The following is a 21,761-nucleotide window of genomic DNA, read 5'->3' on the forward strand; positions in this document are numbered from 1 at the left end:
AGGGGGGAAAGACCCAACCTAAAAACAAAGTTGGGTACCCAAAAGGTTGGGTGAAACAAAATCCATGCACAATTCCAAACACCGCTACAGTTTCAAGACTGCCAGACCACAGCTACTGATAACCTGCTCAGCTGTGGAACAGCTGTAGCACTGAACCGCATTCACATGGTCTGCTACGTTCACCCAACCTGGTTGGATCAGATTCTTCAAGTTTGCACAACTATGTTTTATGGCATAGATAAGTTTAAGAACTATCAGTTACAGCTCCACATTGATAGCATTGTGAAGTCTATAGTTATACCACACAGATGCATTCCATTCCGTGTACAAAAACTAGTAGAAGAGAGATTGGAATGCTTAGAAAAGCTTGATATCATCAAGAAATTAGAAGGCCCTACCCCATGGGTCTCACCAGTTGTGGTTGCTCCCAAACCTAAACAGCCACGAAAAAATAGAGTCTGTTTGGATGTGTGCCAGCCCAACCACAATCTACAGTGAGAACATTATATCACAGCTGCAGTGGATGATATAATCACAAACCTGAATGGAGCATGAATATTTTCTAAACTTGATCTTACTGTTGGATGTCACTAAGTAGAATCCAGATACATCACCATGTTCATCACTTATGTTAGTCTTTGGTTGAGTTGTGGCATCCCTTCTGCTGCCAATTTTTTTCATAATATGATCTGGGAAACTTTGTCTGGCCTAGCAGGGGTGCTCAATTTAAGTAATTACATGCTTATGTTTGGGACAACTCAACAGGAACATGATGACAGAAGAAGCTATTTGAGATCAGTTCTAACAGGGCAATCTCAAATTAAATTCTGAGAAGTATGAATATAATAAGGACAAATTAGACTTTTTTGGATACATTTTTTCTGCCAATGGTGTCTCTGCCAATTGTGTTTTGGTCTACAGCCATACAGGAAGCTGCAGACACAAATACTTCCTCTGAACTGGCTTTAATTGAGAGCCAGTGTGATGTGGCCGTTAGAGTGTAGGATTAGGATCTGGGAGACCCAGGTTCAAATCTTCCTTCTGCCATGGAAGCTTGCTGAATGACCTTGGGCCTCTCATCCACTCTCCACCTAACCTAAATCACAGGGTTATTGTGAGGATAAAATGGAGAATGATGTAAACTGCTATGGGTCCCCATTGGGGAGAAAAGTGGAGTATAAATAAAGTAAATAAATAAATAAATAAATGTCAGCTGCCATGGTGGTCCTCATTGGGTAAAAAAGGCAGGATATACATTTTGTAAATAACTAAAACGAGGGATATTCCATCCAACAAGTTCATCACAGAACCAGTATTTGAACCCAAGTTATCCCAGTCCCACATTCAGAGATGAAAACTGCTCGGTCACAGTGCCCTGTTTTTGAGAGGAACAGAAGGCAGCAGTATATTTTCCTAACCTTCCTAATCTACCCTACCAAACCAATGCATCACTGTGTTTTGGGAATCAATCCAGGTTTCTTTTTCAGCATTATTTGATTCACAGCCCAATCTTGAGGGCCAATGCAGTAGTGGTGGCCAACTACCAACATAACAGCAGCAGCAATGGTCGGACCTCTATGAGCATTCTGCAGGGGGGGAAAGGACAGGTACCCCTCCACAAGATACAGACTGCATAGTTAGCATGCTGGAGTCCATATCAACCCCAGCAACACCCACTAATCAGGCAATGACTCCTGATGATGTCCCCCTGAGTGGCACACCCAGGCACGAGCCAATCACTGCCTTCTGATGCAGCCACTGCTCCTCAACTCCGCTCACCCTTCCCATGGACTGCCTGAGGACAGGGAGGAAAGACTCAGCAACAGCACAACACAGAGGCATGTAGCCTGAGTGACCATCGTCCCTCCCGGAGCCCATAGTGGAAGGGCACCTACTCACCTGACAGACTGCCCACCTATCCCCCTGGCAAGGGTCTGCCTGGCAGCAGCAAGAATGGCAGATTGAATTAATCATTGTTAAATCTGAATTGTATATTTGTCTCACTTTCAATAACAGGACTAAAATTATAATCATGCTTAACCTGAATACCTGACTTTATATGAACCGCATATAATTCCTGGACCCAATTTTAAGTGTGTGCGCCAGCATTTGCTCACATTTATGCATCTCTATTTCCCCCCTCCCCACTTTCTATTTTCTTTCCTGTAGTCTATTTTTGATTATAAATTCCCTGAGATAAGTAGCTGAATATCCTTTGCTTATGAAATTTTGTAAATCACCACTGAAAGCAATAATAGTAATTTTACGTAAGGAACCAAACCCTCAACTGATTTAAATTATGTTTGTCTCACCTTAGTAGTCAGGGCTAGGTAGCTGAGAGTGAGAGAAATCAAAATCAGCTATTTCAAAAAGTACTTATAACATCCACAATCCAACACAGTATCATGAGAATTTTGATCCCACAGCCATATCAGCAACTGCTTTCAAACTTAGAGAGGTTTCAGCACCACCCTAAGGAGGTTTTGGCACCGCCCGGCACCAAAATTCCAGCCCTGCACGCCGGTGCTGGGGCCACCAATGCGGAAGTTCGCCTCCCGTTTGGTCGCAGCCGACAGCACAGCTCAGGAATGGGCTGCAAATGTGTCTTCTATGATATAGGCTGTACTCCTCTCTTCCCCTAGCAGGATATCCTGCTCAAATGGATTGAATACAGTCCTCCAATAGCCATTTCATTTGGACTCCCCCACCTTCCCCTCCTACTCCCACTCCCGTGGGGCCAGTGTCCTGACATTGTCCCAGCTGTAGGGAAGTCTTTTAAGCAATCTACTTGTCTAGAAAGTCCCTTCAGCAAGTGGATGGACGGGACCGTGAGTCATCTGGGGCTCTTGTGGCATGGCAAGAGACTGATTGACAGGAGGCTGTATCTGGCCACTTTGTGGGGAGAGGCAGGCAGCCAGTTGGCTAAAGAGAGATCATGCCTGGGGTCGTATGATGGGTGGATCTAGATAGAGAAAACAAAGCATTGCATAGGTGGAGACAAGACTGTTCTCCTCAGCCAGGTCAAAGAGACAGGGCAGAGAGATCCATGTGGGTTTTGGGGGGGATGACAGCCCTTGAACAGAAGTTGAAGCCCAAATTACGCTTCCCCCATAAGCTTTCTGAAGCAGCATGCAAAGGGCAATGCATGCAAAACAGCATGACAAGAAGCAGAAGGCTGGTCCCTTGTAGTGAAGAACTGGCCACAGGTGGGAAAGTAGCTTGTGGGAAGAAGTTTTAAGCAGGCTAATGACAAAGAAAGAAAGAAAGAAAGAAAGAAAGAAAGAAAGAAAGAAAGAAAGAAAGAAAGAAAGAAAGAAAGAAAGAAAGAAAGAAAGAAAGAAAGAAAGAAAGAAAGAAAGAAAGAAAGCCATTTTCCACTTTTGCTCACTGCCTCTGTAGCTGGCTTTTCATTAATAAAAAAAATTCTAAAGAAAAAAATTACACAACTACATATCACATCTAGCTTGGTCCTAATAGAGTCATTCATCACCTTGGTTGACTTTTCTGTACTCCAGTATAGTGGGTAAGAGCAGTACAATAACAGAGTGAAAATAACAGCTGGTTTGTATTATCACAAAATCTCAACTCTAGTAAATCCAAATTAACCAAATTGCAAATTTTGTAAGATGAGGTAAACCTGCAGTGAATGATCATATATGGCTTTATGGAACCGGTTTAAATTTGCTGTACACACATTCCTGAATGCCTGTCTTCTCTTTCCCTGAAACAAATCTCTATTATGTTATTGGACATAAAATGTGGCATGACTCATTATCTGAGGGGAAAAAACAACCTTTCACAAATATATCCAACCTTGCTTGGAGATGTGGCAGGTACAAATTATTTTCTATCCATCACTGACTGTATGTACTTCACACTTTCCTTGCATACCAATCACAATTCATCTCTGAAAATAAATAAGCTTGTTGCACAGTGTCACAACTGTGGTCCCACTTTCTCGGCAGAGGAGCACGCTTAAAAGTACAAAAATCAGAATGAGCCATGGCAATTTTTTCATACAAAGAAATTTTGCACGTGTGTGGGGATGTCCTAAACAAGGTGTTTGTTCTATTCCTTAAGATTCCAACTAAAGGTAAAGGTCCCCTGTGCAAGCACTGGGTCATTCCTGATCCATGGGGTGACGTCACATCCCGACGTTTCCAAGGCAGACTTTGTTTACGGGGTGGTTTGCCAGTGCCTTCCCCAGTCATCTTCCCTTTACCCCCAGCAAGCTGGGTACTCATTTCACCGACCTTGGAAGGATGGAAGGCTGAGTCAACCTTGAGCCGGCTACCTGAAACCGACTTCCGTCGGGATCGAACTCAGATCAGGTCTGCAGTACTGCAGCTTAACAATCTGCGCCACGGGGCTCCTATATATATATATTCCAAATACAGCAGTAGATTTTAAATGTATCATTTCAAACAAGAGACCATATTGCAGTTTTAAATTTTGTACATTCTTCCATATTATTGCAAAGCTACAGCTGCTACACTGAGTCTTTGGGGTAAAGTGGACTACAAATAAAATAAAGAATAATGTGGCCAGCCCTTTCATTTGCCTGGACATTTCATGTTATTAAAAGCATAATTAATTTTGATAAGCTGTTCAACTATAATTCAATTCAACATGGGCATGTTCCTTGTAAAGCTGTTAATTGTGCTTGGTACTGAATCATGATAAGAATTATATTTAAATCTTCAGCAGTACAATAAAGCCAGCATCCATTCTCAACTCACATTTTAAATACTTCCCCCTAGATTTTTCCTCAGTATATACATGATTCTTGTAAGGTTTAGTACAAGCAAATTTCCCAATATTCATTGTAAAGAGATTTTGGTGGTTAAAGCTTGTTAAGAGATTGTAATTATTTACCTATAATATCATAACCACAGATGTGTTCCTTACTGCTCCACTTGAACCAAAATAATCACAATGCACCAAAGCGAGCACTTTACCTGCAAAGGTAAACACTTAAAACTTACCGGAACTGAAATCTGAGGATTATTTTTCAGTTTTCCAAGCATGGTAAAGCCATCGATGTTGATCTTTCCCCGTGGCCTTATACTTAGAGTCTGTATCATAATACAGTCAACGTAAAGAGTGACAGTGTTTTTTTCTATACCGATCATGACCTTGTGCCACTGGGAATCAAACAAATAGGGTAAATCCACAAATGTTGCTGTCTGGAGACTTCCATCAGTTCCTCTATATGTGTATTCAAGAGACTTGGCTTGTCCATTAAACTTCAATCCAACTTGTTCTTTTCCAGAAGAGTCCAAAACTTGCCAAAAGCTCCAGTACTTCTGCAGTGTATTTCCAGCCATCCGAAAAGTACTTAAAATGGAGTACTCATCAGGTAATCCATTAGGATATAAAGACCTGTGTAGGGTAGAAATAATACATGCTTGATGTTGCTGGTTATTAGCTGTCTTAATTTAGCACTTGGATAAATTATCACTTCAGAGACAAAATGAGACACCACTACCTCAACACACCATATATGTAGCTTAGAGCGCCCAAAGTACCATTAGTTCAACTATCCTACTAGCAAGATAACTTATAATAACTCAACAACATTATCTTTATATGTCACAAATAACTCCAAGACAAGGCCTTAAGCTATTTTCAACCAATAACAAACCAGTGCTGGGTATTAAATCAAAACAACCTGGTAACAGTGTCGACCTATAACAGCATATTCAGGCAAGTGTGATCATATTTACACCTGCCTTGTGTCCCAAATATTAGCAGCTATAAAGTCAAGGGTTGTGAAGTTCCTCCTGACTACATCAAAGACCTGCTCCTGCTATCTCATCCTAATAGGAATCTGCACTCGATCTGATCGCCAAACCTTAAAAAGAGAAGGCAATACTAATTTTGCTGTGATGGACTTCTTAATCCATCAAAGGAATTAACCCACATATTTTTATGTCTTCTTCTTTAAAACAATCAGATTTTAATTCTGTGGATGCTTTCCATTGGTTCTTACTTTTGGTTATTTTAAAATTCATTTTCCTGCCTGTTCCTTCTGTGGAAAAAAATAGTTTTAATTGGATTTTAGATGACTTTACATTACTATGTAAAATGTTTAATTGGCAAAGTTGTGAGCATAAAGTAATGCAAATAAAATGCTGGTGATCGTGCTGACAAAATGATAATGATGAACCTATTAAAGTACCATAATATTTCAGGTAAAATTTTTGTTGAGTGAGCGTTGCCAGGATACGTGCTGTTGATGTGCTGAAATGGTCACATGGCTGTTTCCTCATGAGTTCCATACATTTGCAGACAGTAAAGTCATGGACTGAATTCATTATTGTACTACTGGTTTTAATGTTTCTAACAGTACAGCTCTTCAACTGACATTTCCGGCATCACTTCTCAGCAAACTTTAGTTAGCTTAGTATAGATGTGGTAAACGTAGGTTGAGCTGCAAATTATATTTATTGCCCACCCTTCCTTGAAGGAACTCGTTGGGGTTCAATTTTATCTTCATGGCTATTCTGAGCAGCAGTTTCTGTTGAGGCATGAGCACTTTTCAGTTGTTATGTTTGACTAGACATAAGGAACATATGCGCTATATACAATTTTCTCCGTATGCACAATCACTGTTTCTTCTGAAAGGAGTAACACACCTATATTCCAGATGTGAACACACGTACCAGGCCTCAGATTTACCTGATGTCTGATAACGCATGTCCGAGGCACAAAATCCACACATCCCTTTCAGAAGAAATTGTAATTACACATATTGGGAGGATAGCATTTAGTACATTCATTCTATACACACAGTCACAGTGCCAAGAATGTCACAACTGAAAGGGGCTGTGATCGTCAATGTATCAGTGAGATGTGTAGCTGTGGAAGGTTTCACGCAACCTTTTCACTGTACAGCTGGAACCAAAAAATAAAAGCCTAAGGTGCTAAAGTAGGGTTGCCAGGTCCCTCTTCACCACTGGCAGGAGATTTTGGGGGTGGAGCCTGATGAGGGAGGGGTTTGAGGAGGGGAGGGACTTCAGTGCCATAGAGTCCAATTGCCAAAGCAGCCTTTTTTTTCCAGGTGAACTGATGTCTATCAGCTGGAGATCAGTTGTAATAGCAAAAGCTCTCCAGCTAGTACCTGGAGGTTGGCAACCCTATGCAAAAGTCTATTTGTATCCCTATGTAATAAAATAATCATGGGCTTACTGCAGGTACATTCAAAACACAGATGAGGCTGCTACTGGTGCAGTAATGCAACTGTTGCTTTTTAAAGGTTTGCAGTGGCCATTCCACAAGCCAATGTGAGCTGGCTCCTGTGTAAGTCATCAGAAAGCACACAACCATCCTCTCCCTAGGCTTACATAGCTGGACTATGGTAAGGCAGGCTCTTCAGTCACCTGTCACACATGGAAGCAGTGGTGTAAAGTGGCCCTTCAAATTCAATTTTATTTCCCCAAAAAATCAAGCTTACTTTCAACAATATAGCTTTCATGTTATATGTTGTCTCTCTTGCTGAAAAAAACATACTAGTGGCAAAGAATTCATTTTGCATTATTAATTAGGAATGGGGAAATCACTGGAACAAAACAGGTAATCTAGTTTTTATTCTTACATTAATTTCCAAGGTTTCCTTGGAGATATGCAAATCAGTAGCACTGAATAGTAATTGAAATTTGCTTCATTCCACAAAGGAGGTTTGCCAAAGAAGGCAGCATTTTGCATGCTAGGCTTTTTCAGCATATTGCCAATACTACAGTTACTGCCTCATAATCTTTTTGATGCATTAGAAAGTTTAGAATCTGTCATTTCAAAATGAGCTGCAAGTGCAGAAATGTTTCCTTAATCCTGGGGAAGTATGAGAATAGTTGAGGCTAGTTGAGGCTAGTTTGATACACAGAGCAAGACCTCCCATCCACATTTTGAGCCCTCTGGGACTCTACTTTTATATTGCCCAATTCCACATACAAGGACTATAGCAATTATCACCTTATAGACCCAGGTATTCTGAAAACGTCCCTTTACCCAGTGCTTACTATGCCTCCTCTTAGCTAGAAGGGTTGTTTCTTAGCAAGAAGGTCAGTTAGCTAGAAGGTCAGTTGTTTCTTACACTATAATGTTACACATAATGTAACTATAATGTTATACTGTAATGTTGCACATAAAATAAAGTGCAGAAAGAGATACATTAAAAAGATAAAAAAAAATTCCCCTACCAGAGACCAACTGTGCAATCCTGAAAGGGGGTCCAAATGCTCTTAGGAGTCAGCGTGACCCCTACGCCAGTGTCCATGCCACTTGCGCTGTGCATGGATACCAGCATAGGACCACTTATGCCAGCTCCCCTGGACCACGGTGGCAGCACAGCCCTCGGACGCTGGCACAGACTCCCAGGGATTCCTGGCATTCCTGGGGTGTTCCGGAGTGCGGAGCTGCCAATAGGCAGCTTCCTAACCCTGTTTGCACTGGGAACGCCCCCTAATACAATGGTGTTGCTGTGCCACTATTTTTGGTGGCGCAGCATCACTGTTTGCAATGGGGCCTTTCCCCCAGTTTGGGGTTTTTTTAAAATTAAAACCCCTTCCTCCCCACCCGTGGCAGCCGGGAAACCTTTGTGGAGGCGTCACGGCAGCACCACGGCAGCACTGTCCCCAGCTGCTGCGGATTGCACTGTAAGTACAGCAATGAAACAGATCCTTTTAGGGCTTTCTATTTGGGGAAGGCCTAGCTTCCCATCTGATGCATTTTACATAAATAATTTGCACCAGTTTCTCTCTCCTATACTGGTTTACCATGGCATTCATGAGCTCAGACTCAAACTCATGCTATCCATTGTGAGATAATCCCAGCCACTCTTTGCAACTCCTCTAATGTTGCCTGATCCCTAAAGAGACATGACCCCTGCCCAGAACAAGAAAAGAGTGACTCAGGTGCAGCTGAAGGTACATATTACAGCAGCATGTAAAAACATGCTATTTGGCCTATAAAAGTCCATAGTGACTCTTTCAGCACTTGCTCTTGTGAACAGCACCACTGTAACTCCACCAGATGGCGGTGTGTTCAATCAGCTAAGGAGCAAGGAAAGACAGTGAGTCCTTTCAACCAAACCCAAACAAATGACAGGAAAGCTAGCAGATTTTCCGCATAATAGCTAGCTGTTGTTGTATCCCAGTCTAATATTAAAAATAATTACATGCTTCATATAACATTAGTGTTGGGGTAGTGAGGTGTAACATCTTTACTAGCAGGACCTTTGAATGGTTGTATTACTCACAAGCAGGTTAGCTAACTTTCATCAAATATATTCCCCTCTCTTCTGAGGTGGCATTATGTGATTCACTCATGGGACTGGTCATAATTTGAGCACTTGGAATGGATGTCTGTAGCCACAGCCTGCTGCGCTTCACTGTGGCTGTATCTTTTTTCCAGTTCACACAGCTTTGTAATTGTGTGTATGTGGGGGTGGGGGTTAAAATTCTAAAATATTCTAAAATGATTTAAAAATATGGATAGAAATATTTTACACTCAAGGATAGGAACACATTCTGAACACATCCATTTCACTTTTTAAAACAGGTCATTTCACCATAAAACTGAAAACATTGGAAAAAAATCAATTAAGATGTTGACACTTAAAATTCTGCCGCATTGAACTGGTTGAAGCTGGGGTGAAGGGAAAGTTGGGTCTCCTACAGACTGCCATGAATAAATTTCCTCTTCCTGATTCATGCAATCAATTCATATTAGGTACTTCAGACAGGCAAAGCTGCTATGAGCCTATGCAGCAGGAGGAAAGAAATTAAGTAATATTTAGCTTTCTTTGGGGCCAGGGTGGAAGGTGACTCAGTGGAAATATACACTTGAAGTTATGGCAGTGCTTGAATGGGGACGAAATGTGCATCCAAGTGTTGCTTGGATGGAAAAAGTCTGTCCAAACAAGTATAAAGTATGTCACACGAGGACTACTTTTTTGTGTATGAAATCCTAAAGGCTCATGATGTAGCCAGGCAGCTGGTGCCTTATCTCTCCCGCACTGACCTAGCCACAGAAATTCATGCGACGGTCACCACTAGGGTGGATTACTGTAACTCGCTCTACATAGGGCTGCCTTTGAGACTGATCCAGACACTCCAGCTGGTACAAAATGCCGCAACAAGACTCTTCACAGGGATTCCGCTGTGGGAACACATTCAGCCAGTGTTACATAAGCTGCACTGGCTCCAGCTGGAATACCGGTTCAGGTTCAAAGTGCTGGTTTTGACTTTTAAAGCCTTACACGGTCTGGGACCCTCATACCTTTAGGACCGCCTCTCCTGGTACACTCTCCAAAGAGTTCTACACTCCAGCAATAACAATGTATTGGTGATCCTCGGCCCTAAAGGTTTGCGGCTGTCTTCAACAAGGACCAGGGCTTTTTCGGCCCTGGCCCCAGCCTGGTGGAATTCACTCCTTGTTGACATCAGGGCCCTGTGGGACCTTAAGGAGTTCTGCAGGGCCTGCAAGATGGAGTTATTCCACCAGGCCTACAATTGAGAGCAGCCACAGATTGTCATCAGTGCTGGCCTCCCAACCCCCACCACCACACACACACACCTTTACCATCTTGTTTATTAATTATGTTGGGGCTGCTGGCTGCTATACCAGGCCTCTTGGTGGCTTCTATCCTGAATATGTGCCATCTTATGAAATTTTAAGCTGTTGAAGGGTTTTATGGATTTTAATTATAGATGTTGATGGTTTTATTGTTTATTATTGATTGTTGTTATCTGCCCTGAGCCCGGCTTTGGTTGGGGATTGAGGGTGGAATATAAATTTAAATAAATAAATAAGTTATAATACTCAGTGGCCTGCGTTCAACCACATAGTTCCAAAGACTTCAGGGGACTTAAATTTTCTTAAGAAGGGGCTATGACTTTTGCTGATTTCCCTACCTGTTGTAGCCCACTGAGTCCCATGGAACAAAATTTCAGCAGAACCTTTGGAACAGCACAGAGGGGGTCTGCAGTGAAAGGGGGGGATGGCAGACACTTCCAGCCCCACTTAAGTCTTCAGAATTTGTGGATGGATTCAGGACAGTATCTCAAGATTCAGTAAGTTACTATTCAGCAATTACTTGTAGCTGAGTGCAGGAATGAACTCCTTTCACTGAAAATTTTTGTGATGATTCTCCATCCACTGTTTATGATCCTTGATGGCAACTTCATACATGCAAGTCAACACCATTTCTGGTGGATGAATATGCATGCACAAACTCACCCTGAGTATCATGCTGCTAGAACACAGACAGAAGGCTAACTGGAGCACAGTATAGGGAATAGATGTCCAGCTCTTTGCTGTGTATTCAAGTACAATTTAAATCACCCCAAAAGCAGCTGGTTCAGGCATATCCTTGGTAGCTTCATACAGAAGCTGAAGAAGAGATGCTTAGAAATAAGGGAACTTTTTTTTTGTAACTGGATCGCCCAGCTAAGTAAGTAGATGGCAATGCATTTAAACATAGATTTAAAAGGATAATGAAAAGCCATTTGATGTGTTACCTAGTTGGAATCCTGAAGTCTACATTTGTGCCTAACTTGTAAGCCACTTGTAATGCTGTGGAGCCCACCACTCGCCGGATAATGCCTCTGGAAGCTGCTTTATCAAGCTGGAACTGTGAAATCATATCATATCCTAAAAAGGAATAAAAGTATACATTTGAACATTTTAGACTGAGAAATAGTGTACATGGAATAAGATTGTCTATAAATAGGAGGTTTGTTTTCAACAAAATGAGATTACTACTAGCTGGTAGAAGCAAAAAAAATCAAGAATAGAGGAAAACCTAAAAATGCTATAAAGTAATTCATTTGAAAGAAGCGCATATGTAGCTGCAAGTATATACTTACCTGGTAAGTCATCTTGGCCGATCCTTCTAACTGAGCAGAGGTCAGTCTCTGTGTTGGAACTGAATGTGAGTGGAAACCCTGCAAGGAATATTGGATACAACAATAGCCGTTTCCTTGGAGGTGAGATACTCAGCAAAGATTAATAGCGCTTATTTATTAAAAATAAATCCCACATTCTCAAACTATTGATGCCCAAGACTGCTTTCAGTCCTGATTCCTGAGACAGCACTTTTTCCAATCATATTAGGATGTAAAAGACTCAGGAAGACAAATGAATTAAAGACACATCCAAAGGAGGGAAGATATTCTGGTGCAGCTGAAGTGCACAGCTCAAGACAAATGAGACTCTGCCACCGCATCCACACAGTTCAGAGGATAGTAGATATGGTGTTTGATTTCTTATGAAATGTATAAAATAGCAGAGGTGGGTAACTTCCTTACTTTTCTGAGAGTCAGCTACCTTCCCAGACATGGACTTATATAAAGAGTTCTACAGTGCAAAACATCTTGTGGTTTGGAAAACCTTTAAAAATTGCTAGCTAGCTAGTTAGTTCAGTCAACACCTACACTTAATTCAAAATAAACAAATGCCAAGTCTACCTCAACTCAACCAACAGTTGAGATTCAAAGCTCTTGGCTTCCCTCCCTTCACCTTTGATATTTCAGATGTGCCCACTCCTTCCTCTCCCGTTTGATAACATACCCTGCAGGGTAAAGGCATTCAGGGGTTCTGAACAAGAGCATAACAGAAAGTCTCTTTCAAGAACAAATAGCCATTTCACCATTTGAAATGCTATAGCCAGCCATTTCACCATTTAAAGGGCTCACTCAAAGCACCAACTGTGAATACTTGGTGGTGGTGGGAATACCAACCTATTCGTGTACCCCATAACCCCTCCCTAAAGAGCCAAAATGGAATATTAAACATTAGTTTAAGTTGGCTTAAGAGTTCTATTTCTGCAGTGTTTCAAGTCTAGTAGGAAAATATCATTGGAGTCCTAAAGAAAGACTTGTGCAGCTTGAAATGAGATACTTTGCCTGCCCACAGAGAGACTGTTGTCCAATATAAAGACTGAAACTAAATGGTAGTTTCCACCTTCCATGACTAAATAATGAAATGCATAAAAATGTTTGCCTCTCCTACTCCAGGAATATAGGTTATCATTGTTCTAGTGATTTTATTTTTCTAATGCAACTAAGTATTTAGTATCTTTACCCAAAAGAGCTGGGTAAAGATAGTGCTGACAGGTTGGTGTGAGAAGAACATAAGATTTACAAAATTAGAAAGTCAATGTCCTGAATCAAGTCATTGGAGTTAAGAACATCTCACTCTGTCTTTGATTTAGGCCAGTGTCTTTTATTAGATCAATTTCTATTAAGTGTAGGAGTATGCATATTCTTCAAGCTACAGAGAACTCTGTCTTCATTAGTTCTATTCCATGTGCGTATTCCTAACAAAAGACGTTGGCCCAACAAAACATGCCACTATACCTATTTTTGAATCTCTAATTTCAGAAATGTCATACTTTTATCTTACTCCTTTTTTTAAAGTAGCATGAAAAAAAATAAAAGTATAAAATCTAACAATTTAAAATAATCATTAGAAGGCATTATTTCCCATACTGTTGTATCATTCATTTATCATTCATTCATTAATAACCTAGTTACATGGCTAACCATTTTAGGCTAACACTTTAGGCTTGGTAACTACAGGATAATAGTTTTGACTGACACAATTTTTAATAAATACAATAAAGCAGATTCTTACTTGTCTTCTGTTGAATAGTAGCTGATGCCAGAAACCCCAGAAAACAACACATGTAGAAGAAAACTGGATATTTCCTGTAAGAAAAGACAGCTTAAATATGAATGAAAACATCCAAATAAAGTCATCCCTTTTCATCTCATAACCACAATGAATAATTTTAAAGATTTGTTAGCAAGCAGTTTGCAAGCAAGGCTCTTTAAGATTTCATGACTATCTTTTTCTCAATGCAACAAAATGTATTTGAAAAGTTGACTAAGACTTCCATCTTTAAATGCATAAGTGTCATAACGAAAAGAAGCAGAGAACTCAACCGGCGAAATCTACTTTAAATGCACTCAGTTGATCTCTCTATCCCCTTCCAGAGGCTGCTTTCATTTAGAGACACATTTGATTGCTTACCTGTTGTCCTTCATTTTCACACCCTATCTTAGCATTTAGGTTGCTAAACTACTGAACAGTTTGGTCTCATAAAAGGAAGCATGGGGGGGAGGAGTCCCAGAGTCAGCCGTCTCTGCCCCTTGCAGGAGGTCTGTAGGGAATGAAACTCCAGTGACTGATTTAATAATTATGAGAAGAAGGGGAGGTGGATGCAGAACAGGGTTACGTGTTCTTGAGGGGATAAGAGGGAGGAATTTGGATGGGTTATAAAAACGGTGAATGGAGCAGCAGAGAGGGGTGGGGATAAAAGTAGGAATTTTTAATTAGGCAAGGACACTCAGTGAGTTAGAAGGCATGGAAATAGCTGATGGGAGAGAAATGTCAGATTAGAAGCTGGAGGAAACTCAAGAATATTATGTATACTTTGGCAATTATACTAATCGGTTTAAGTTCAAGCACTTCAGATGCCAGAAAAAGGCACTTTTCACTTCCAACTAACTGCCTAATGAGGCAATATCTGCTGCAAGTCCTGCTGCAGAGGACCTTTGCCGAACAGAAGCAGATTATTTATATGGGAGGGTCACTGCTTAAATCTGACTCTTCCAACAAAATAAAGGTTACCTAGTATAACATATCAGCTTTTATATGCCCCAGCAGGTTAATCAGTGTCATGCCAATGAAACTAGTGTGGTAATATTTTAAACACATGAAAACATACATGTTCAGATATGTCTGTATGATGAATGCAGAGAGAATGAAACTCTAAAGCCTAATATAGTTTGGTGGACAGAGATCTAAACTTAGATCTGGGAGAAGATAAGTCAGTATTGTGGTTCCCATACTGAAGATGGAGGGCTTAGGCTGACAACAAGTTACCTTAATGGCTGAAAATATGAAATTTGAACCAGAGAATTCCTGACTTAGAGGCCAAGCTCTTAGTTGACTAAGATAAGTAAGTGTTTATTTACAGCTTTTGCCAGTACAAACTAAGATAAAAGGTTTCTGTATGGGAAGTACAGAACAGTGGCTGTTCAGCTGTATTAGTGGTGAGAAGAAGTACCCCTAGCTGTGTTTGGTAGTGGGAGACTTCAATGAAATCTCATACCTTTTGAGAGATTTCCCTTAGGGAAAACCGAGGTGTGGAAGGAATGAGGCTCAGCATCATTCAGCACAATACATACTGTACTTTTCAGTCCACAATAAGACATGAATAACCTCATCCACCAAACTCCACTCCCTGGAATGATGAGATATGTACATGATTTCATGATACATACAAGGTAGCTGCCTCTCAGATGAGGTAACAGGAAGTAATAGAACAGCTAGATTCCAGTCCAGTAGCATAAGAACATAAGAAAGGCCCTTCTGGAACAGACCAAGGCCCATCAAGTCCAGCAGTCTGTTCACACAGTGGCCAACCAGATGCCTCTAGGAAGCCACAAACAAGACGACTGCAGCAGCACCATCCTGCCTGTGTTCCACAGCACCTAAGATAATATCTGATCCTGGACTTCAGAGACCAGCAAGGTCTTGGGGGGTATGAACTTTTGAGAGTCAAATCTCCCTTCATCAGACTCTTGAAAGTTCAACCCCCTCAAAATATTGTTGGACTGAACTGGACTGGAACCTAGCTGTTCAGCCTCAGACCAACACTGCTATCCTCTGAAACTATCTTCAAGGAATAGAGCTGACCCTCCTTGCAAGTAAAGGAAAAAAGTCAACCCTGTGTGAATCCAAGTGTTATATACTATGGCAGGAGACATTTAGTAAAACATCAGATTATGTGCCAGTCCAAACTAAAGTATTTGAGAAAGGCCTAGCTGAGAAGAACCCTCCAAAGTACACAACAGAGAAGGGGTTCTCTGTTAATGTCCAGACAGAATACAATAAAATGTGGTCAGAGAAAACCACTTCCTGACTCTCATGCTCTGACTGAAGCATAAAACATCAGGTACTGTAGTTTCATTTATAGAGCTTTGGAGAAAAAGACTGTGTATATTTACTTTTTTCCCCTTCAGAGTAGTGTTAGCACTACAGAAAAAGCAACAAGAGCTCCCCTTGAAGAAAGGAATCAAAACTTTCTCGCAGTCTAGTTTTTGCCTCTTAAGGGGATGGTTTGGGCAAAATTATTGATACTGGCTGACCAGAACTGCTGTTTACTTTCTCTGCACATATATTATTTCTCCTTCCACATGCTATTTGCCGTAGACATGTTTGTAAGAACATGGGGGAGAACAGTGATTTATTGCACTCTCTGTCTTAGCAGAATTTAATATAAAATTATTCTTGAGGAATGTAATAAGGTGAGTTTACATGGTGGCCTATGGTATATGCATTAAATAGCATCAAGCAGGTCCAGTACTACTTCCTGAGAAACCAGGGGAGCAGATCAAAGTCACTGGACAGCCAGCTGATGCCTCCTTTCCTGTTCAACTAAATTATCAAACTGCTTCTCTTGAAGACAACCACTCACATAGTCTTGTATCCACAATAGACCCCCCCCCCAATGTGTGTGTGTGTACAGAGAATCTTATTTTGTGTGTGTGTTTCAGGACATTATTGCTTTACTTTTTTCTTGGGTAGACATTCTTGTAACCACCATTTTCCAAGATGGAGGCTATAGTACCATATTACCAACATTACCAACATTTTAAAAAAGTTTCTCTAGATTTATCATCCCCACAAAATATTACCAACATTAGAAATAAGACTTTATTTTGTTTTTACAACAAAAGGAATAGTATATTCAGTTTTATTGACCCCAAAAACATAGTGTATCACCAACATGAACACCCTATAAGAATGTGAAAAAAGATCCACCATCTTGCAAAATGGTGGTTACAGAAAAAATGGCTGTCTCTACAACGAATATAATAGTGTATTGGTTTCATGACCACAAAAGCATATATTTTGACACCAAGATGAGCATCCTACGTGAATTTTAAATATCAAAATAACCATATCCATCTTGTTGGAAAATGGCAGCTACAAGAAAAAGTCCCCAAATTGGAATGTTTACCCAAGAAAATGTTAAAGCAACAATGTCCTGAAATGCACACAAATAATAAAATTCCCTGTACATGAGCCCCGTGGCGCAGAGTGTTAAGCTGCAGTACTGCAGTCAAAAGATCTGCTCACGACCTGAGTTCGATCCCGACGGAAGTCGGTTTCAGGTAGACGGCTCAAGGTTGACTCAGCCTTCCATCCTTCCGAGGTCGGTGAAATGAGTACCCAGCTTGCTGGGGGTAAAGGGAAGATGACTGGGGAAGGCACTGGCAAACCACCCCGCAAACAAAGTCTGCCTAGTAAACGTCGGGATGTGACGTCACCCCATGGGTCAGGAATGACCCGGTGCTTGCACAGGGGACCTTTACCTTTACCTTTTACATGTAAATATTTTTGTGGGGATCTTTTGTGGATCCAGTACTAACATGCCTTCCTCAAATTCTTCAGGTTCACTGATGAAACAACATTTATGCTGTCCTAGAACTTTGAGCTACATATGGCCAGAAAGAAAATATATATGTGATGGCAGAACAGATAAGGCGGCGGGGGGGGGGGGCACTATGTGGTAGCGTAAAAGACACAAATACCTGGTTGAGTATGTAAAGAAAGTTAGATGGAAGTACCAGAGCTCCTCTAATACCATCTCAATTCTTAAATTGTCTAGCAGTCCAATCCAGTGAATCCTTACGGGATTGGGATAACCAGTGGAGCTTCCTCACCTATAAGGATTTTCCACTTAACTTAAATGGACAGGAAAGCTACACCACTCTGAGAATCAGTATTGTGCAGTGATATGAGTGTTGGACAAAGTCCTGAGACATGGGATCAAATCCCCACTCAGTCATTAAGCTCAGTGGATTAACTTGAATCTAAATATTTATTTGTTATATTTTATTGATGCCGTCAGTGGTAGGAAGCACAATGACCTTCAAGACCTCACTCTTCCCAACCGGCATTACCTCTGACTTGTTGAGATTCCATTTCAACGTTGTCACCTTTAATCATTTGCCTACAGCAGTAGAACACTTACAGAGCAATCCTGAAAGGGGGGCTGAAAGGGGTTTGGAGCTGGCGTGACCTCTGGGGCAGGGCCACTTACACCAGTGCTAGGGAGCTACACGGCAGTGCCACACATGGGTGGCAGTGCAGCTTCCACGGCAGTGTTTCCCCGGCACAAGGGCTCATACTGGCATGAAAGGAGGTGTTCCTGGGGCAGGGCTGACTTTAGTCAGCTCCCTGAGGCTTTTCACCCTGGGAACACCCCCTTTTGCGCCAGCACAAATTTGCACCAGCAAAAAGGGAGGCATAGCCCCATGAAACTCAATGGAGCATTTTACATTTTCAGCACAAGACAAGTCCCACACTGATGACAATTGGTCTCCAATAACAACCTTCTGGGTCCCGCCCATAAAGAACAATTTAAACCAGCCCAAGGCAGCACCCTTAATCCTACATCTACTTCCAGGGGCTTCAGCAGGATGATATGCTCTACAGCAGGGGTGGGGAACCTTTTTTCCACCAAGTGCCATTTGGATATTTATAACATCATTTGCGGGCCATACAAAATTATCAACTTAAAAATTAGCTGACCAGGCCCCAAGCAGGCAGCTGCTCCAGGTGATCCCCCCCAGTGTGGGCATGCAGGCAGGCATCGAACTGGTGGTGCACTCGCCCACCTGGTGGCACAGGATGGTCTGTTGCACCAGCCAGGCACAGCCATCCAGCCGCACACCGGAGTTGCTCCTGCTCTGCATGGTCGGGGCCAGTTTCTATAGCCAGCTCCTGCTACCTCTGCCTGCAGGGATGAAATGAGGACACACTGGCTAAGAACTTGCCCCCACACACACACACATATTCTGGCCCTGTCCCCTTTAACCCCTCCGTTGTCGCCACTTCCGCTCCCAGCCCTCTTGTAGTACATGGAGATGTTTCTCCATGGCCCGGGTGGGAAAGGGTTAACACAGTTTCTTGGGTGGTCCTAGCAGCTCCATGGCTAACGACTCTTCCACAAGGGGGGGAAAGGGATTCCTTTTTTTGGCAAAACAAACTCACATCCAACTTGAATAGAGGCTATTCCTGTCTGTGGGACGGGGCAGAATGCCAGTCTTAGATCCTTCTGAGCTAGAGATCTGCCAGGACCCACAAAGGACCAGACCAAATGATTTCGCGGGCCTTAAATGGCCCCCGAGCCTGATGTTCCCCACCCCTGCTCTAGAGGATGGGGGAGGAAAGTTCACCACATCACTTCCGGGTCGGACGCCCCCCCCCCGCCACAAGCGCGGAGCCGCGCTCTTGCTGCCTCGCTGCCGCAGGGCGATCATCTAGCCCTTGGAAGATCCGGCAAGCGGCTCCCCTCGGTGTAAGAGGGGAAGCTAAATCGGGTGCCGGTGGCGGACCCGTCAAAGGAGCGAGAGCCGCCATGGAATCGGCGGCGGTCGCCCAGACGGGATTCAGCTCCACAGCCGGCGCCATCTTAAAGGCACAGCAAGAAGAAAGCGAGGTGGGATCCGATTTATTTTAAACTTGGAACAAGGAATTTTTTTTTAATTAAAATATCAACTTGGGGTGTGTGGCAGTATTGTTTATTAAAGACAGAACTCAGAACTATCTATAGTCCCGTTACGCTCTGTGTTGGAACTTTTGGCTTTTTGCCAGTTGAGTGACGCACTGCAAAAAGTTTTCTTTATTAAGCAAGAACTTGGAAATAAAAGAAAGGAGTTGGAGAACAATCAAGTGACATGGAATAAAGTTATTTAAGATGTCATAGTGATTGCTTTCTCTGAACTGGATTCTTTCATCTGAAATAATTTTTGTATAATGTTTTAAAAGACAGCTCTGCCCCCCCCCCACTCTCCTCCCTTCCTTTGGATTACAACTACTAGCTGTTTTGTCTTCAGCTTGCACAGCTTGCAAATGGGAGAAAAAGAGAAACATACTAAGGACATTCTTAAGGATACAAAGCTGGTGGTACCACTTCCTCAGAGAAGGCCTTCTGTGACTCAGATTGCAACTAAACAGACAACCTCTCCAGGTGCACCAGTATCGGTTACCACCAAGATGACTCCAAAAGCAAAGCCTGAAGTAACATTGACCTCTGTTTTTGAACTTTTAACCAAGACTCATCAAGATGTTGTTGAAATGAAGCAGGAGTTATCTCAGAATACAGTTACTACATCCCAAAATTCTGCTGCAATAGCTACTCTGCAGGATACAATCTCATCTCTGACTATCAGGCAAGATAGGGTTGCAACCAAGCTAAAGAAAAATACACAGGAACTAAAAGAAACTAAGAAGAAGGTGGACACCCTTGAGATGGCAATTGCATCCTCATCTGACAGAAATGAGAAACAACAAGACCAGATGGCAATGATAGAGCTTAAGATAAAGGAAACTTCGTTACGCATACATGGATTAAAAGAAAAAGTTGAAAATCGGGACTTAAGTGGATATTTGGCAGTTCTTTTGGCAGATTTTCTACAAGAATCTGAAGAAGTTACCACAGGGATGATTGTGACAGCTTATAGAGTGAATTCTGCATATGCAACCAGAAACAAAGTACCAAGGGATTGCCTGCTTCAATTATTTTCAAAGACTCATCGGGATTTGATACTTAATACTCATTACAAGACACCATTAAAAGTTGATGATGAGCCTCTGAGGTTGATGAAGGAAATACCAGCAAGACTGTTGAGGAAAAGGAAAGATTTTATGGAGATTGTTCAATGTTTAAGGCTTAATGGAATCCAATTCAGATGGGAATACCCCCAGGGTATCTCCTTCATTTTTAAAACAAAAAGGTTCAAGTATACAGAAGTGGATAAGGCTGAGCAGTTCTTAAGAAGATATGATGCAGAATTGGTGAAACCTACTAAATTTCTTAAACAAGTTCCAATCAGAGAATCTACAGAAGAAGAAAAGGCATCGGAGGCATCTGGTGGGGGAGATTTGCCAACAGTCTCTCCAGAAGACTCTCCAAATGAAGAAGCTGAAGACTAAAGACTAGAATGGGGGGGAGGGGGGCAATAAGAAACATGGTTGTTTATGTTGTGTATGGAAGAGTAAGGGATCTAATCGATTTTTGATATGTTACAGGTGTTATCTTGGAATGTTAACGGATTGAATTCTCCTAACAAAAGGAGGAAAATATTTCACCAGCTACAAAAAAGTAATGTTAATATTATTTGTTTACAGGAAACTCATATACTACCGAAGGACATATTTAGGTTGGAACATTTCAATATTAGCTGCTAGATTAAAAAGAGTATTAAATCAAGTAATACATGAAGATCAAGCTGGTTTTTTACCTGGAAGATTGATGAGCCAAAATGTGAGGGTGGTAATTGATCTCTTAGAATATGTAGAACAAGATATAATACCAATAGCTTTGATTTTTTTGGATGCTGAAAAAGCTTTTGACAATGTTAATTGGCAGTTTATGTTTAAGATATTAGATTTTATGGATTTTGGTGTGAATTTTAAAACAGCTATAAAAGGAATATATACACAACAAACTGCCAATTTGATTATAAATGGGTCATTATCGCCAAATATTGAAATACAAAGGGGAACGAGACAGGGATGTCCTCTTTCCCCTTTATTGTTTATTTTAGTACTAGAACTTTTACTGTATAATTTTAGAATAAATGATGAAGTAGTTGGTGTACGATTAGGTAAAAATCATTATAAGCTTAAAGCATATGCTGATGATTTAGTTTGTTTTTTGACTGATCCGATTGAACAAA

The 21,761-nt window shown here is 41.5% G+C and overlaps 1 protein-coding gene across 1 annotated transcript in view; it reads right to left on the reverse strand.

The window, feature by feature from the left end:
- The window catches only part of LOC130483688 (collagen alpha-1(IX) chain-like), an 82,439-nt gene extending 68,351 nt beyond the window's left edge, over positions 1-14,088 (reverse strand). The window contains exons 1-5 of the mRNA XM_056856528.1: positions 14,035-14,088; positions 13,636-13,709; positions 11,868-11,945; positions 11,520-11,652; positions 4,986-5,382 (exon numbers count right to left, since the gene is read on the reverse strand). Coding sequence (XP_056712506.1) covers positions 4,986-5,382; positions 11,520-11,652; positions 11,868-11,945; positions 13,636-13,709; positions 14,035-14,048 — 696 coding nt within the window. The 5' untranslated portion in view covers positions 14,049-14,088. The remainder of the gene's footprint in view (positions 1-4,985; positions 5,383-11,519; positions 11,653-11,867; positions 11,946-13,635; positions 13,710-14,034) is intronic.
- Between the last annotated feature and the right edge of the window lie 7,673 nt (positions 14,089-21,761).

This window comes from Euleptes europaea, chromosome 10, assembly GCF_029931775.1.
Source record: "Euleptes europaea isolate rEulEur1 chromosome 10, rEulEur1.hap1, whole genome shotgun sequence".
Lineage (NCBI taxonomy): Eukaryota > Metazoa > Chordata > Lepidosauria > Squamata > Sphaerodactylidae > Euleptes > Euleptes europaea.